Source organism: Lepidochelys olivacea, assembly GCF_965140295.1.
Source record: "Lepidochelys olivacea isolate rLepOli2 genome assembly, chromosome: 7".
Classification (NCBI taxonomy): domain Eukaryota; kingdom Metazoa; phylum Chordata; order Testudines; family Cheloniidae; genus Lepidochelys; species Lepidochelys olivacea.
Genome location: NC_140417.1, coordinates 77,816,303 through 77,832,050, shown reverse-complemented (window position 1 = coordinate 77,832,050; position 15,748 = coordinate 77,816,303). Strand labels below are relative to the sequence as shown.

Here is a 15,748-nt window from a genome sequence, read left to right as displayed (position 1 = left end):
ACGAGAGTGATCAGGTAAGGTGAGCTATTACCAGCAGGAGAGAAAAAAAAAACCCACCTTTTGTAGTGCTAATCAAGGTGGGCCACTTCCAGCAGTTGACAAGAACATCTGAGGAATAACAGAAAATCACTATCCATCACCTTCAGCCCCCAACTAAAACCTCTCCAACGCATCATCAAAGATCTACAACCTATCCTGAAGGACGACCCATCACTCTCACAGATCTTGGGAGACAGGCCAGTCCTTGCTTACAGACAGCCCCCCAACCTGAAGCAAATACTCACCAGCAACTACACACCACACAACAGAACCACTAACCCAGGAACCTATCCTTACAACAAAGCCCGTTGCCAACTGTGTCCACATATCTATTCAGGGGACACCATCATAGGACCTAATCACATCAGCCACACTATCAGAGGCTCGTTCACCTGCACATCTACCAATGTGATATATGCCATCATGTGCCAGCAATGCCCCTTTGCCATGTACATTGGTCAAACTGGACAGTCTCTACGTAAAAGAATAAGTAGACACAAATCAGACGTCAAGAATTATAACATTCACAAACCAGTCGGAGAACACTTCAATCTCTTTGGTCACTCGATTAGAGACCTAAAAGTTGCAATTCTTCAACAAAAAAAACTTCAAAAACAGACCTCAACAAGAGACTGCTGAATTGGAGTGATCCTGCAATTGCAAACAGGATACAATTAACTTTGGCTTGAATAAAGACTGGGAGTGGATGGGTCATTACACAAAGTACAACTATTTCCCCATGTTTATTCCCCCCCACCCCCACTGTTCCTCAGATGTTCTTGTCAACTGCTGAAAATGGCCCACCTTGATTATCACTACAAAAGGTTTTTTCTCCATCCCCCCAACCCACTCTCCTGCTGGTAATAGCTCACCTTACCTGATCACTCTTCTTACAGTGTGTATGGTAACACCCATGGTTTCATGTTCTCTATGTGTACAAATCTCCCCATTGTATTTTCCACTGAATGCATCCGATGAAGTGAGCTGAAGCTCACGAAAGCTTATGCTCAAATAAATTTGTTAGTCTCTAAGGTGCCACAAGTACTCCTTTCCTTTTTACAAGTCACTTTTCATCTTAGAATTGCATTTTAAACTCCAAAATAAATATTTTTTCCAGATTAAAATTTACCTTATATTTACGCTATACATACAGTAGGAAAAACTTGGTAAAAAATAAGTTAGGGGTTTTTTTCTTGTGTGGCAGAGTACAAGAAATGGTACATTTCATTGTTACCTCTTTGTTTAGGTTTGTTTTCCCCAAACAAATGGAGAACACAGTATATCAATAATTTTAATTCAGATGACATACTCCCAGAGACCAGGGATTGACACTGGAGTTTTGAATATTACCACAAAAATAACTCCATATGTTTTCATCTACAGTACTTGTTCCTGTGAAGTTGTAATACTGTAATTTCTGACATCCCTCACAATACTGTGACACACTGATGGCAAACACAGAATTATGACTTCACAGCAAGTTCAAGCAAAAGTAGAAGTCAACTTCAGTGCAGGCCAAAAACACAACACCCTCTCTTCCAAGAGTTCATCCCATTCACACAAGTAGTACTCATGGAAGCAAAGACAGCAATCAGATAAATTATCTGTGACTCTGACTCCAGCCCTTCCTGGTTTGTAAGGAAGAGTTGATAACACTCGGGAACTTTACTTACAGATTGTCAACAGGAACTCTACCACCCTTCCTTAAAAATGCAATTGTCTAACCAATACTAAGGAAGCTATCACTTTGTGTAGAGCACAAATTACTACCCAGCATCTCAACCTCCCACTCCATTCCCAAGCCAGGAATGAAGAAGTTAGCAAAGACAGTCTCTTAAGGCCACGTTTCAATTGTTAATAGCTTAGTGTTCTCTCACTCAGGCTTTAGGCCAAGGCAATGGTATTGAGAGAGCATTTGTGCTGATGGATAGCCACCCTCCTGTCCATAGACAAGGGGTGTACACTCAGACTCATCCTGTTGGATCACACCTGCAGCATTAGGCATCACTGATCACCAAACACTCCTGTCCTGGCTCCAAGAAACTGCAGTTGTAAACGGAAACACCTTGAAATGGCTGGGTCTTTATTCACAGAAGGCACTTCACCTCCTAAACACTCACATGCAGAGACCCACAGGGCTCAGTCTTCTCCCCTATGTTATACAAGATATACATGTATAGTATAGCAAATGTCTGAAAAAATACATTGCCTTCAATAATACAATTCTCCGGACCAGATTGTTAAAGGACCCCCTACTTCTCTCCCCCCCCCCGAAAAAAAAAATCACCAGAAGCAATCCTATCTCTCAATACAGAAACAGCTGACAGGTGAAAAGCAGAAATTCCCAATGTTAACACCACAAAAATTTTACAAACAATTCTTAGTAATATGGAAGAATTTATTGTAACTAGTTTAGAAGGAAAAATGTTTAATCTTGCTTAAGTATTCTTTCACAGAATTCTAGAGAGCAGAGAATTCTTGTTCCTCTCCACAGGCATGCAATAGTAAGGCATTGGAAATGCCAGAAACACAGTTAGCATTTAATCTGCAAAATTCTCCCACTGCAGGAACCGAGCAAGACAGCCAGCCATAAAAGTTGCTTCCCCAGGACCCACTCATGAGTTCAGGCATACGGGAAGGTCAGGGGTGAAGCCATAGCACTGAGGGTCACAAGAGAAGAATGAGGGGGGATTTGATAGCTGCTTTCAACTACCTGAAAGGGGGTTCCAAAGAGGATGAATCTAGACTGTTCTCAGTGGTAGCAGATGACAGAACAAGGAGTAATGGTCTCAAGTTGCAGTGGGTGAGGTTTAGGTTGGATATTAGGAAAATCTTTTTCACAAGGAAGGTGGTGAAGCACTGGAATACATTACCTAGGGAGGTGGTGGAATCTCCTTCCTTTGAGGTTTTTAAGGCCCAGCCTGACAAAGCTCTGGCTGGGATGATTTAGTTGGTGATTGGTCCTGCTTTGAGCAGGGGGTTGGACTAGATGACCTCCTGAGGTCGCTTCCAACCCTGATATTCTATGGTTCTATGATTCTAAGCAGTGCTGCAGCCCATAGAGCAGCCCAGATCAGCTGCTGTAATTAGACAAGATCCCAAGGCAGTCCAAGTTATGCTGGTGGCCTCTCCAGACCTGGGAACTGCCCAGAATCAGGAGGGCACAGAGGTGTTTTGCCTGTGCCTTTTGGGTAATAATAATAATTTTCCTACAGACTTGCCCGAATGCATTTGCACAACTTTCAAATGTATGTTTATGTGTGCGCAAACAATTTTGTGCATGTAAGTAGATGAATTCTCAAGTTCTGTGGGCAACTTTATGGTGGCGACTTAAATGTATTTACTGAGCAGGCTCCACAAAATGTAACTGCAGAATGTAACTATTTCAGCCACTCAATTTAATTTGTTGACAACTGAGATTACAAAACAAAACAAGAAATTCAGCTGCGTCAAACTCCAAATTTTCTTCACCAGACACAGATTACACAGACAACTAATTTGTTCTACAGTATCTGCCATTCCATTTACAGTACATTTTGTCTGCAATACTTCAGCTCTGATTCCTGCCATGTCCTGGTAGTGAGATATAAGCCTGTGTTTACACAGGCCTCATAATTTATCTGGAACTAATTTAGGTAATTTTGACCTTCATATGACTCTGACCCTCCCAACCTCCTTTGCCATTTTTGGTAACATTTTAGTGTGGATCATTTGTAAATGCCAAAAGACATGTTACTAATAAGTCAAATACCTTGTTTGTCTTATTAGCCATTAGTTTTAGACCATTTTATGTATTTACTGAAAAGGCCCAGAAAGGAGCCAGACTGACAGTGCTGAACAATCAAATCCTCTCTTTATACCCACAAAATATTTCATGGTATATTGTAGTGGATTGTGTCTTATGTATATCACATTTTATTTATTCATCATGATGATGATTTTGGAAGTTCTGAATTCATTCTTTAATGGAACTATTTTTAACCTAGCACCCATAATCCTATGTTAAGGACAAAAATTCTCTTTCTTCTAAGATATATAAATTTAATGTGCTTGCTCTTTGTTTCTGTTGTTACCGATGGTGATTTTTTTGGTGACCAATGCTATTAACAATTGCACACATAATTAATTTTACTCTTGTAACTATTTAAAGAATCGGACCTTTTATGATGTCATGTAAGCAAGTGAAGGTGATTAAGACTGACATTTTCCTAGATCAACTGTTTCCTGAAAGAAACTGGCAAGAGATAAGTTGATGTGTATTTGCGAAGGGAAACAAAACAAAAAAAGAGGATAACTGTCATCTTTCACTAAACCTGAAAGCTGCTGAACAGTTTGTGCCAATATAGTTAAGCATTCATTCCTATTTCCTTTATACATCTCAGGGGTTCATAACTCAACTGTAAAAATTTGATCTGAACTGAAACATAGCATATTCACTTTAAGAGCAACAGACCTATCATTTAAAAATTAAACAAGTAAAAGGAAGATGGGAAAATACATTAATTAAAAATGTAACAAAAATTAGTTATTTTTGTATTTGTATAATTTGAAAATGACTTCAAAGCTTAAATATACCGATTTATTTTTTATTTGTTAAAAAATATGAAAGCGGCTGAAATAATGGCTTTTATATATGGTGTACTTTAGTGTATGTGTATATATATTTTGCTCAGCAATTTGGAAAGGATTTTTAATATTCATGCATACCCTTGATTAACACCCAGATTAGTTGTTAGCTGGATTAACATTCCACTGGGAAAGTTATAGGGTCTGATCCTACACCCACTGAAGTTAAGATTTCAATAGAAGTAAGACTAGGTCTATGGTCTCATAGGTCAAAACACTACAAACTACATGGATCTGATCAGTCTAAATACATAGTTACCCAAGAGCACTGTGGTCTTTCAATGAAAGAACCTTTGTTCCATAAAAACATATGAAAGTTTTAGAAGGAAAAAAAGATAAAAAGTTAAGATGACACTCATAAATACCACGACAACTTTTACTTTAGGGCTAGAGGCAGTTCATTTTTGCACTGTGCCTCGAGCACTGTGGGAGTGAGATTTTCAGAATCCCCCACCTCATCTCCCCACTGCTCAAGACAGTGTGTGCTGCACAGGTGTATACCTAGTACGATGTATGCTCCTCAATGTGCTGGAGGTATTCTTCACTACCTCTCATCCCTTTTTGCCCACCTGCAAAAGCAAGGGATACAGTGGCTCTGTGAAGCATGCCACCTGCCATGTGATGGAAACAAATGGCATGGTATACTGGGGTAAAGAGTGTCTTACATCCCCTTACTCCCTTGCACTGGTATGCAGGATGAGCCACTATCCAGCCTTACATTTGTTACATTTAAAAAATACATACTGCTGCTTGTTTGCAGCCACATCTCTTTTTGTGCTTACAACAGCAGTAGTTTGCAAGCTGGTGATGGACCTCTTTTGTATTGTGGTACAGGCTGCCTAGTAAAAGCAACACACTAATGATTTTTAGAACAGCGTTGTACATAAAACATGGATTTCCTATTCCATTCATGAGACCATCCCAAATTGGCTTTGAACGTAATCTATGTTCAAAATTCAAATAATTGTCATGTTTGCAGTATTGTTATAGTTGTGCTGGTCGCAGGATATTGAGAGACAAGATGGGTGAGGCAATATTTTGTATTGGACAAACTTCTGCTGGTGAGATAGAGAAGCTTTCAAGTTACACAAAGCTCTTCTTAAGATCAGACAGATGAAAGTCACCTGAAGAAGAGCTCTTTGTAGCTCAAAGCTTATCTTTTACCAAAAGAAGTTGCTCCAATAAAAGATATTACCTCACCCACCTTGTCTCTCAAATAATGTTCATGAGTAGTATTTATTCATTATGGCCTTGAGCCAGTACAGTACTCAAGTACATAACTTTAACCATGTGAGTAATCCCACTGAAATCAATCGGACTACTCACTGGTTTGAACTTACATACATGATCTAGTGCTTTGCTGGACTAAGGCCTAAAACTATGCCATTTATAACTGAATCATTAAGATAATGCTCTACCCTTTCCCTCCTCTCTCCATTCCTCACCACAAAAAAACGGGGGGGAGGGGGAGGAATAACTTGCTGTTGCCCAGTTGAAGCATAGAGAATCTTCACCATCAAGACCATGAAATAGGATAGAGTGTTAGTCTAAACTTTGAAGTCATTGGGTTGTATCATTTGAGGCCAGAGCCTTGTTATTTAAGTAAATGGTGTTGGGTTGTTGGGTTGTTGTTTTTTTCGGGGTGGGGAAGGAGGGGGTGTTAGTGTAATGTTCAGGAGTTTTTGGCAAAGTTTGATCATGTTAAACTAAATAACTCTCTCTTTTTATTGGCAGATACTTTACAGTGCTGAATTATTAGAATATAAACATAACTGATATTGGAAAAAAAGTATACCTGATCTTCAAGTAATTGATTATAGCCTTGGCTTGATCAACACTGAAGAAATCCAAGCCACCACTTTTTTCTGAATGAGACTCCCCTATTCCAGCCATTGCTCTCCCAAGCTCTTTTATGTTGTCTTCAAGGGTCATGTGTTTGGCTGCAATTCAATCCAGAACAAAAACTAAACATAGATGTGACAGATGTTTTCTTGGCACAGTACTGAGAGACTTTTTTAATGTTTGAAAAGTTCCATTTGAGGCCATGTAGAATATTTTTTTAAAAATTGGACAAATTTTATTGCTTATTTCCATTATTCTTAAAAAAATCCAGTAGTCTTAACATTCCCTCACAACACCATCGATGGTCACTTTGTCCTGTAGGGACAAAAGTAGATCACACACAAACTACTTAGTTGATAGCTTATTTACTCAGATATTGACATCATAATTACATGAACAGAGAATCAGGGACAGATTCTATTTCAGATGCTGAACACAGAGGTATCAAAGAATAACCATGGTGGGAAGAGAGGAGAGTAATCTTAGATACACAAAATACGGTGTGCACAGGAAAGAAGCCACAGGAAGTGGGAAGACTGAATAATAGAATTGGGAATGCCAACAAATGGGGAGTCCCCTAGAAGTAAAGCAAAAAAGGAGTGAAGTTGTGGGGTTAGAGCAACACATGAAGAAGGGACAGAAGTCACACCTGGAAGCGAACTGGAGGCCCTGCGCACTCCTACGAGGTGCTAGGCACCATAAACTCCTACTGACTTCAGTAGCAGTTGAAGGTGCTCAGGGATCTGAAGGGATCAAATCTGGGCACCAAATGCTGTCCATGGCTGTATTTTCTACAGCCTTCAATCTTCAAGCTAGATTGCAGTCTGAGACTAGCCCTTCTTTGAATTAGCACTCTTCCAACTGAGGCACAACTAACAGATGACTAATCCAAAGTAGTATTACTTATGCTGCCTCAGGCCCTGTTTCAGCATTTATTTATGGATGTGCTTAACTTTAAGCACTTGCTTAAGTCCAACCACATGCAGCAAACCATTTTAGCACAAGATGAACATTAAAGACATGCCGAAGTGCTCACTGACTTCAATAGGAATTCAGCACACGCTTAAACTTAAACCCACATGCCAATCTCTCTCCTCCAGCTTCTCATTCTCTCTTAGAGTTCACCTCCCCACTCACCTCTTTGCCCCAGTCTCTTTGTCCTATCAGTTACAGTTCTCTCCTCCCACCTTCCCACACTGGTTCTCAGTCCCAGTCTCCTTGCACAGTGAGTCCCAGTCTTCCCACTAGCTTCCAATACTTGTCTCCCGGCTAACCAGTCTCAATCTCACCCTCCACCCCAACTTCCAGTTCTAGTTCCCTTACCCCTCCAACCAGTTTCCAGTTCTAGTCTCCCAATCTTCTCTCCCAGGTCCAGCTCATGTCCCCATTGCATATGAAAAGGCAGCTTTCTTCTCCATGCTCATTCAAGGGGGGCGGGGGGGGTAGGAATACTGAGATCACAGGAGACAGACTCCCTTGTTCTCAGACAAGATGTCTGAACCCAGCATAGCTCGTAGCAGAACAGCGACTGCAGGGAAAGTTCTGCTCAGTCCCAGGATGGAGCATGCTCAGTAGAGACAAAATCTTCAGTGAGTTAAATGCTAAAATCTAAAAAAAAAAAAATCTACTAAGCATATGTAAATAGTGATTTTTTTCCCCAAAAGCTTATAACTTCACCAAATTTGGGCAGATTTTCACAAGGACAGAGAAAGACACATCCCTGATACGCAGGTCACCCTCCTCCCAAATTTCAAGTCCCTGCTCCAAAGCATGAGATGCTTAAAAGAGAGAAAAAAAAAAAAAAGGTCACCAGGATATTTTAACATGGGCAAAACAATGTATTCTTCCACACTCTCATAGAAATAGCGGAAGCGTTTTAGCTGAAATTTTCCAAAAAAAAAATCAGCCTGAGGCAGACACCTGGCATGGAAAATTTCAGCCCAAATGGTTAAAGTTTGGCAAAGTCTTAAGCAACTGAAAATAGGGTTTTATAATGGAAAATGTCAGGCAAACCTAACCACAGCCAGCACTACCAGTCCTGCCTATAGTATTATGTATACACATACACGAACACAGATACACCCAGGAAAACTCATTTCTGATATGCTTCCATTCTTCTCAATAGTTTCATTAGTACAGTTAATCCATATTAAGGTATTCGTGTAGTGAAGACTCTATAGCAAGACAACTGGAATTCCTAACAATTATTTTCCTAACCATGAAGCATATGTACATTCTGGCAAAATTCCTAACTAATTCTATTCAAGGACCTTTTGCAAGGTAATAATATGGTAAAAAGTTGTTATATGTTTAATTTTTTTAAAATTCACCTATTCTTTTCTGAAGGAATAAAAATTTAACTGCAGCCAAGAGTTATATCCAAAATACAATGCACACACCATGCTGATACTCAGGGAGAAAATGAATAATTTAATATTTATTTCTAATTAAAATATTAACTACTTACATTAAAAACAAGTAATTGAGAGAACATGCTAAGTTTCTGTTCAAGTGAATATTTTAAGAATTATACTTACTGCTGAGGTTCTCCAACAGAAAGTTTAAGATGGCCATGAATCCTGAGAGCTGTAGATGAGTGAAGTCCATCTCTTTAGCCCACCAAAATCCAGACACATAATAATCTAGTAAAACAGCTTCCTTCAAAGATGTCTTAATTTGTCTGAAATTGAGAAACTCTTCCAGTTTTCTGTGGTGGAAAGGTGAAGTATAAAATCAAGTGAAAGGTTCCACAAGTTTGATTTAGTCTGCCTGCAATCATGTGTGTATTCCAGGCAACTGATTCAGCTATATCATTTAATACATTAATACTGTTCACAGGACAAATCAGTAATTAGCAACATGAACCCAATTCTTCATGTTTCCTCAAGCACTGTTTAGGTACATTAAAATACAAGTTATGATGATACTACATTTAAGTGTAAGTTATGAAGAAAAAATGGTACGATGACTTCATCTGTATATCAGTGGGTGCACTTGACACATTTGACTGATCAAAGGTATCCCTTCTTGTATCTTTCGGGTGAGATGTGCAACCACAAAATCAAAAGTCTTCTATGTAACAGACATGTAACAGATATAAAGGAGATCTAAAATTCACAAATTATTGAGTGAGATGAAGCTGAAAATCCAAGAGAAAATCAGCTTTTATTTTCTTGGGAAGTTTTAGGGTGAAATGAGACTAGAAAGGAAAAATACTGTGAACCCTGTCTTCACATACACTTATAAAAGTAAGCTTCATTGCAACTCCACTTTCTACAAAAAGGTCCTAGCTGCAGCTCCATCTGGGAGCAAAGTTGAGGTTGCAGTCACAACACTATGACTCAAACAGCATGATAACGTGACACCTGCCTTTATAATAATAATGATAATGAACATAATACTCACTGGTGACGATAATTGATTTTACTATGTTGTACTAAGAAATCTGTCTGGAACACTCAAACACAAATGGGTCAGGTATGCAGTGTTAAGATGTAAATTAGGTTTAGGCTAAAGATTTGGGTTTGAGGCCAAATCAAGGCTAGGGTTTAGGCTCAGAATGGATGGTGACAAAATCCCACAAGTCATTCTTGTGCAATTTCAGCATCAAATGGCAGAATTCTCATACCAGCATTTATTGTTGCAATATTTCCTAGGGTATCTGCAGTAAGCTACAGCCATTCATGCACAGGCCCATACCCTAAATACTGACCCCTGCCATGTCCTGACAATGCAGTTTTAACGAAGCCATGCTCCTAGGGCCTCCCTTTGACCTCAACAGCCCCTAGGACCCATCAGATGACATAGAACAGAGAAAACTTTCTAGGCTGTATTTTTTGTCAATATAATGTCATTTTCAGAATTCTTTTTCTTAGTAGGTTTAATATAACCAATCATCCTATTTGCCTTTTCGCTGCAGCTGTACAGAGTAGCCATCGTTACTCCTCTTAAGTCTCTTTTCTCAGTGGTTCCTGCAAATTCATCACCATAAAATTTCTTCACCCATGCTTACATTTTTTCAAAATTTAGTGTTATCTGCAATGAAGTTGTCTAATATTCAACATGTTTAAATCCATCTGGAGTTTGTCACAATTCTCCAAATCTTTACTAATCAACTGCATAGTGCTATACGCAACCTTCACCAACTCAGCGTACACTTCCTCAGTCAGCCTATTATTGATTCCTGGGGACCTCCTTACTCTTTATCTCTCTCATTACGACTCTTTATTTCTCACAGCTACACAAGTTTTTAATTGATAATAAGACTTTGCTCTTTATCTCAGGCTATTCATGTTCTTTAATGCTCCCTTAAGAACAAAACTTACATTATATCTGAAAATTCAACTAAATAATATTGGGTAAAATTATCAAAAGTGCCTAAGTAATTTCGTAGCATAAGTTTCATTTTCAAAAGTGATTTGGGCACTTAGGGGCCTAAGTCTCCTTGAAAGTCAAGTCACTTAGATGCTTTTGAAAAAGTCTCAATCTTTATTTTTTTCTAAATAACAAAGTTTAGAAAGGAGAAATTTCTCCTTAGAAAAGCCATGCTTTTTTTTTGACCATATTCATTTATGCCTATTGTGTTCAGAATTAGTACTATCCTTTTTTATTTTTCTGCATTAATGCAATGGATTAGAGAGGGACACGGCTGGGGACTTCAGTTTGCAATTCCGCCAGTATACCTCAACTGTGTTTTAGAGAAAATAGTTTAGATTCCATGTTCTCTCGGTCCTTGGCCAGTTAAGATGGCCAATAAAGATGCCAACTGTGATAATTGTTTTTACTTCCCAAAAAATCTGAATCTTTTTTCTCTGCTTCTTATTCCCTCCTAAAAAGACAAAGTACTGTCAGACCTACGAATAGGCAACTAACTGTTCACAGTGTTCACAAAGCCAGAAAGTTATACTGTTGAAGGATACAAAAAAAAAAAAAGATGTGTTTTATTAATCAAACTAGTGAACAATATAAAGGCTCACTAGTGAACAATATAAAGAACATAATTCATTAAGTTTTGGTTAAAGCATTACCTCTGTTCTACATGATGAATTTGTGCAGCTGTATATATACAACTTGGTTAAAAACACTGAGTCATGTACTGAAATGGAAGTGGAGCGTGGCCAACTGTGAACTTTCCAAAGTTTGAAACAGTCCATATCCTCTGTCTTATAAGCTTTTGCCAACATTATGCTTTCACAATCGTTATTTCAAGGGAATTAGGGTTTTCTGATATTCATTTTTTCAATATTCTGCAATGTATGTGATTGACACAATGAGATTCTTTATATATCTTCTATTATTACTATTGCTATTTTTTTCATGGAAGATGCTCAGGTACTATGGTGGTGGGCAGCAGTAAAATCTTTAGATCAATAGACAAAACAAGGATATTGCTATAACACATCAGACACATAATCCATCGAGCACAACAGTGGCCAGGAAACCTTACAGTATATAAAAACGATGCCCTATGGTGAGAGACAGATGTTTCAATACTGGTACTAAATTGTTTGTGCTACCTAAAATGCCCTTGAAGCATCCTCTTTTCAGTCAAATGCAGTACATGTCATAATTTAAGATCCATCTGTGAAAGTGTATATATATCAGCTGAAATGAAGAGAAGCACAAAGGTCTCTCAGTATTTTCCTTTCTAATCTTAGATGAGAGATTTTGACAAGAAATTGTGTTACAGGGTGATAATGAAATTTGGTCTCAATTGACGTGAATGTTTCATTCTCTAATGCCACAAGTAGGAGATCTATTGTGCAGAGTAAAAGAGTAAATGGGGGAAAAATCTTTTTAATATTAGATGGGGAAAAATGTCTTTCCAATTTCTCTATGGAATCCCACTAGGTCAACAATAAGTGATCTTTTTCCTAACAACAAAGAGAAAGAGTATTTCAAGGTAATGAATCATATCTTTTTAATCTTATCTAAAACATTTGTATTTATCCACTAACGGCAGAATTTTCAAAAGTACCTAAGTAACGTTAGAGCATAAGTTCCATTGACTTTAGCTTGCTAAGAACTTACTGCTAGGTGACTTTCAATGGGACGTGTGCGCCTCAGTCACATAGGCACTTTTGAAAATGTCACCCCTGAAATTTAAGACCAACACATTCAATTGTGGATGCCTAAAGTTTGACTCCTAAATCCTTAAGAACGTAGATAGCTTCATATGAAGCTTTTTGCCACTTTCTTAAGGGTCAGTTTTTATTATATCCAAACTCCTCTATTTTTTCAGCCTTAGACATTAATCTGAAACCTAAAAATGAGGTCTAAGACACAGGAGGAGGCAGTTTAAAGTGCTCAATTTTGCCCTACTCTACTCACATTGAAGTCAATAGGAGCTTTACCATTACCTACAATGGGAGCAGTCAGCCCAACTCACTGAGCACTTTCGAAACAAATCACACCTGTATATATTTAAAAACATCGAATATCCAAAACCATATCAACTTGCAATATTCATACAAAGAAAGTGAGCAAAGGAGAAAGAAAAATAAAAAGATGGAGAGAATATAGGAGAAGAGTACATTCTGAGACCAACATATTTTCTTATTTACTCCATTACTGCCATTGTCCACAAGTGTCCCAAAAATTGGATTAAATCATCATTCACTTAGCATACAAGTCTTCAAAAAATGCCATTTGCCCACATATATAAATCAATATTGCAGTGCTGGTGGAGTTAATTTAACCAGCTATATTAAAATAATTGTCTTGCACAGAGTACTAGTGTTATTCATTTCTTTTGCAAATGAGATTTTTTAATTTCAATAAAGTCATGAATTAGTATCATAGTGAAAGATCAAGGTAGTGGCAAGTTCACTACTTTCCTTCAAGTTCACCACCTTCAGAATTTGATTTAACGTAAGTCTTTTATGAAGGCAAGATCACACCAAATGATCAATATCAAAGTTATCACTCCTGATATCTTCAACAAAAACAGTCAACTGATAAATCACACAAGTTCTCTTTCACCAAGACACAAGCACCAGCATTATCTATATCTGTTATATATTACTGTTACTTACTTTTGAACTCCTTCTACATTTTGTTCTGACAAAGCACTAATTTGGGGAAGAGAAAGAAACGTCCATGCCATAATCTCTCTACCTACAGTATCTTGTTCTTGGCCTTCTTCCTATACAAAAACAGTAGATTTTTTAAATACAATCATCTAATTTACATAACACTTTTGTTCTCAAAGAACTTTACAGAACGTTCGTACAAAGATAATTCATCCAACACCAAAATAGAAATGCAGGAGAAATTTTCTGCCAGCAACACAAGACAGCAACGGTGTTTAGGGATGGAGGTGAAGTTAGGTGGATACATGAAAAATAACTTGTTCACCCACCTTAAACTAAAGGGGAACTTTTACTTTTAAAAGACAGAAACTGCTCTACCATTCTATTTGCTCTGTACCGAGAAAAACAAATGCTTGACTTTTCCCTATTCATCTCAGTGGCGTGTTAACCACTAAACCCATTTTTGACAATTTAATTCTGTGCAATTAAAAATAAATACATGATTTTCTAATAGTCTAACAACAAAAACAAGGAAATGTATACTGTGATCTAAATTATGTAACTACTTTTCCAAAGAAAATGTATACTCATAATGCTGAGAATAATTGTTCCCCTGTGGTGTGTATAAGAAATACTCATTCAGAAATATTACAAAGCAAGATATGTGGTTGATAGTAGATGATAAACTGAACATGAATTAACAATGCAATGGTCTTCTAAAGTCAAGGGAAATACTTGACTGGATTATATAGTTGACTTCAGTGGGAAAATTTAGAAAGTCAATCAGTAGGCAAATAAAAATTTGTTATTAGAATAGTGAAGTAATGAAACAAGATGTCAAGAAAAGTTATGAAATCACTGTCAGTGTCTGACACTTATCTATTGGCTAGTCTACACTACTAAAATGTCCTGTTGCTGATAATGAATGGCAGCAATTGGTGCAGATGAACTTGTGATGAACACAGTTCATACACAAGCTTAGACAAGGTCAAACCGTGTTCAGCACCATTTCACTAACAGTGATTCAACCTTGCTGTGAGGATTCAAAGCACTATAAAATGGAAGCTATATCATTACAAAGTTTTAAAATGGAATTGCTGTGCAAAATGAATATTTATCTACTAATAGTTTTTGGATATTTCTGTAGTGAAGCAAAAGAAAGTGCTAGTAGCACTAAGACATCATGAATTGTATACATTTTTATACTCATAGGATTCAATACCACTAAAGTCTATAAGGATTTTTTCATTTACTTGAAAAAAAATGAGGTGGGATTAAGCTCCTGGAATAAGGTTTGTGCTCAGTTACACACACAAAGAAATGGAAGAGGGCCTCCAAAGCTGGCTCAAATTCAGCATCACTGACATTCACACTTCAAGGCAGTATGAGTACTGGTAAGGTGGGAGTACAATTTTGGACTGGTGCTCTGCTAATTCTACCAATAGCCAGAGAAAGAGACACTGAAGAGTACCCCTTCTGCTGCTGCAGAGTTGTAGCATGACTTCCACAATCTTGGAGATGGCGTAACTGGGCAGCTGATTATGGCTGCAAAAAACAGGACTGCAAGAAGCAATGAGTACCAAAGATCTACCGGACACACTAATATTTGCTGGTTAAGCATTAGTCTATTTTCATATGTACTATAGTTGATAATATTCACTCTTCTTAGCTTTTCATTTTATACTGTCTCCAGCGGTAACAATATTGACCTAAAGTACGTTTCAAGACAGTTCAACAGCATGAAAGTAATGAAGAAAATAAAAACTTCCCTCTGACACAAGTAATGGTAATAAAGCATTTATTATGAAAAAAACTACTCCTATGTTATACCAGTGGTTCCCAAACTTGTTCCGCTGCTTGTGCACGGAAAGCCCCTAACGGGCCAGGCCGGTTTGTTTACCGGCTGCGTCTGCAGGTTTGGCCGATCGCGGCTCCCAGTGGCCGCGGTTCACTGCTCCAGGCCAATGGGAGCTGCTGGAAGCGGCGGCCAGTACGTCCCTCCGCCTGCACTGCTTCCAATGTACATGGTAGAGGGGCATTGCTGGCACATGATGGCATATATCACATTGGTAAATGTGCAGGTGAATGAGCCCCTGATGGCGTGGCTAATGTGATTAGGTCCTATGATGGTGTCACTTGAATAAATATGTGGACAGAGTTGGCATCAGGCTTTGTTGCAAGGATAGGTTCCTGGGTTAGTGTTTTTGTTG

General features: G+C 38.2%; 1 protein-coding gene across 2 annotated transcripts in view; it reads right to left on the bottom strand.

Annotated features, from left to right (window-relative positions):
* CABCOCO1 (ciliary associated calcium binding coiled-coil 1) overlaps window positions 1–15,748 on the bottom strand; it is a 64,032-nt gene that overhangs the window by 43,489 nt on the left and 4,795 nt on the right. The window contains exons 2-4 of one of the 2 annotated variants that reach the window (XM_084635423.1): window positions 13,542–13,651; window positions 9,045–9,214; window positions 6,461–6,605 (exon numbers count right to left, since the gene is read on the bottom strand). In XM_084635423.1, coding sequence (XP_084491549.1) covers window positions 6,461–6,605; window positions 9,045–9,214; window positions 13,542–13,651 — 425 coding nt within the window. The remainder of the gene's footprint in view (window positions 1–6,460; window positions 6,606–9,044; window positions 9,215–13,541; window positions 13,652–15,748) is intronic. The other variant, XM_084635424.1, reaches the window with a different exon arrangement.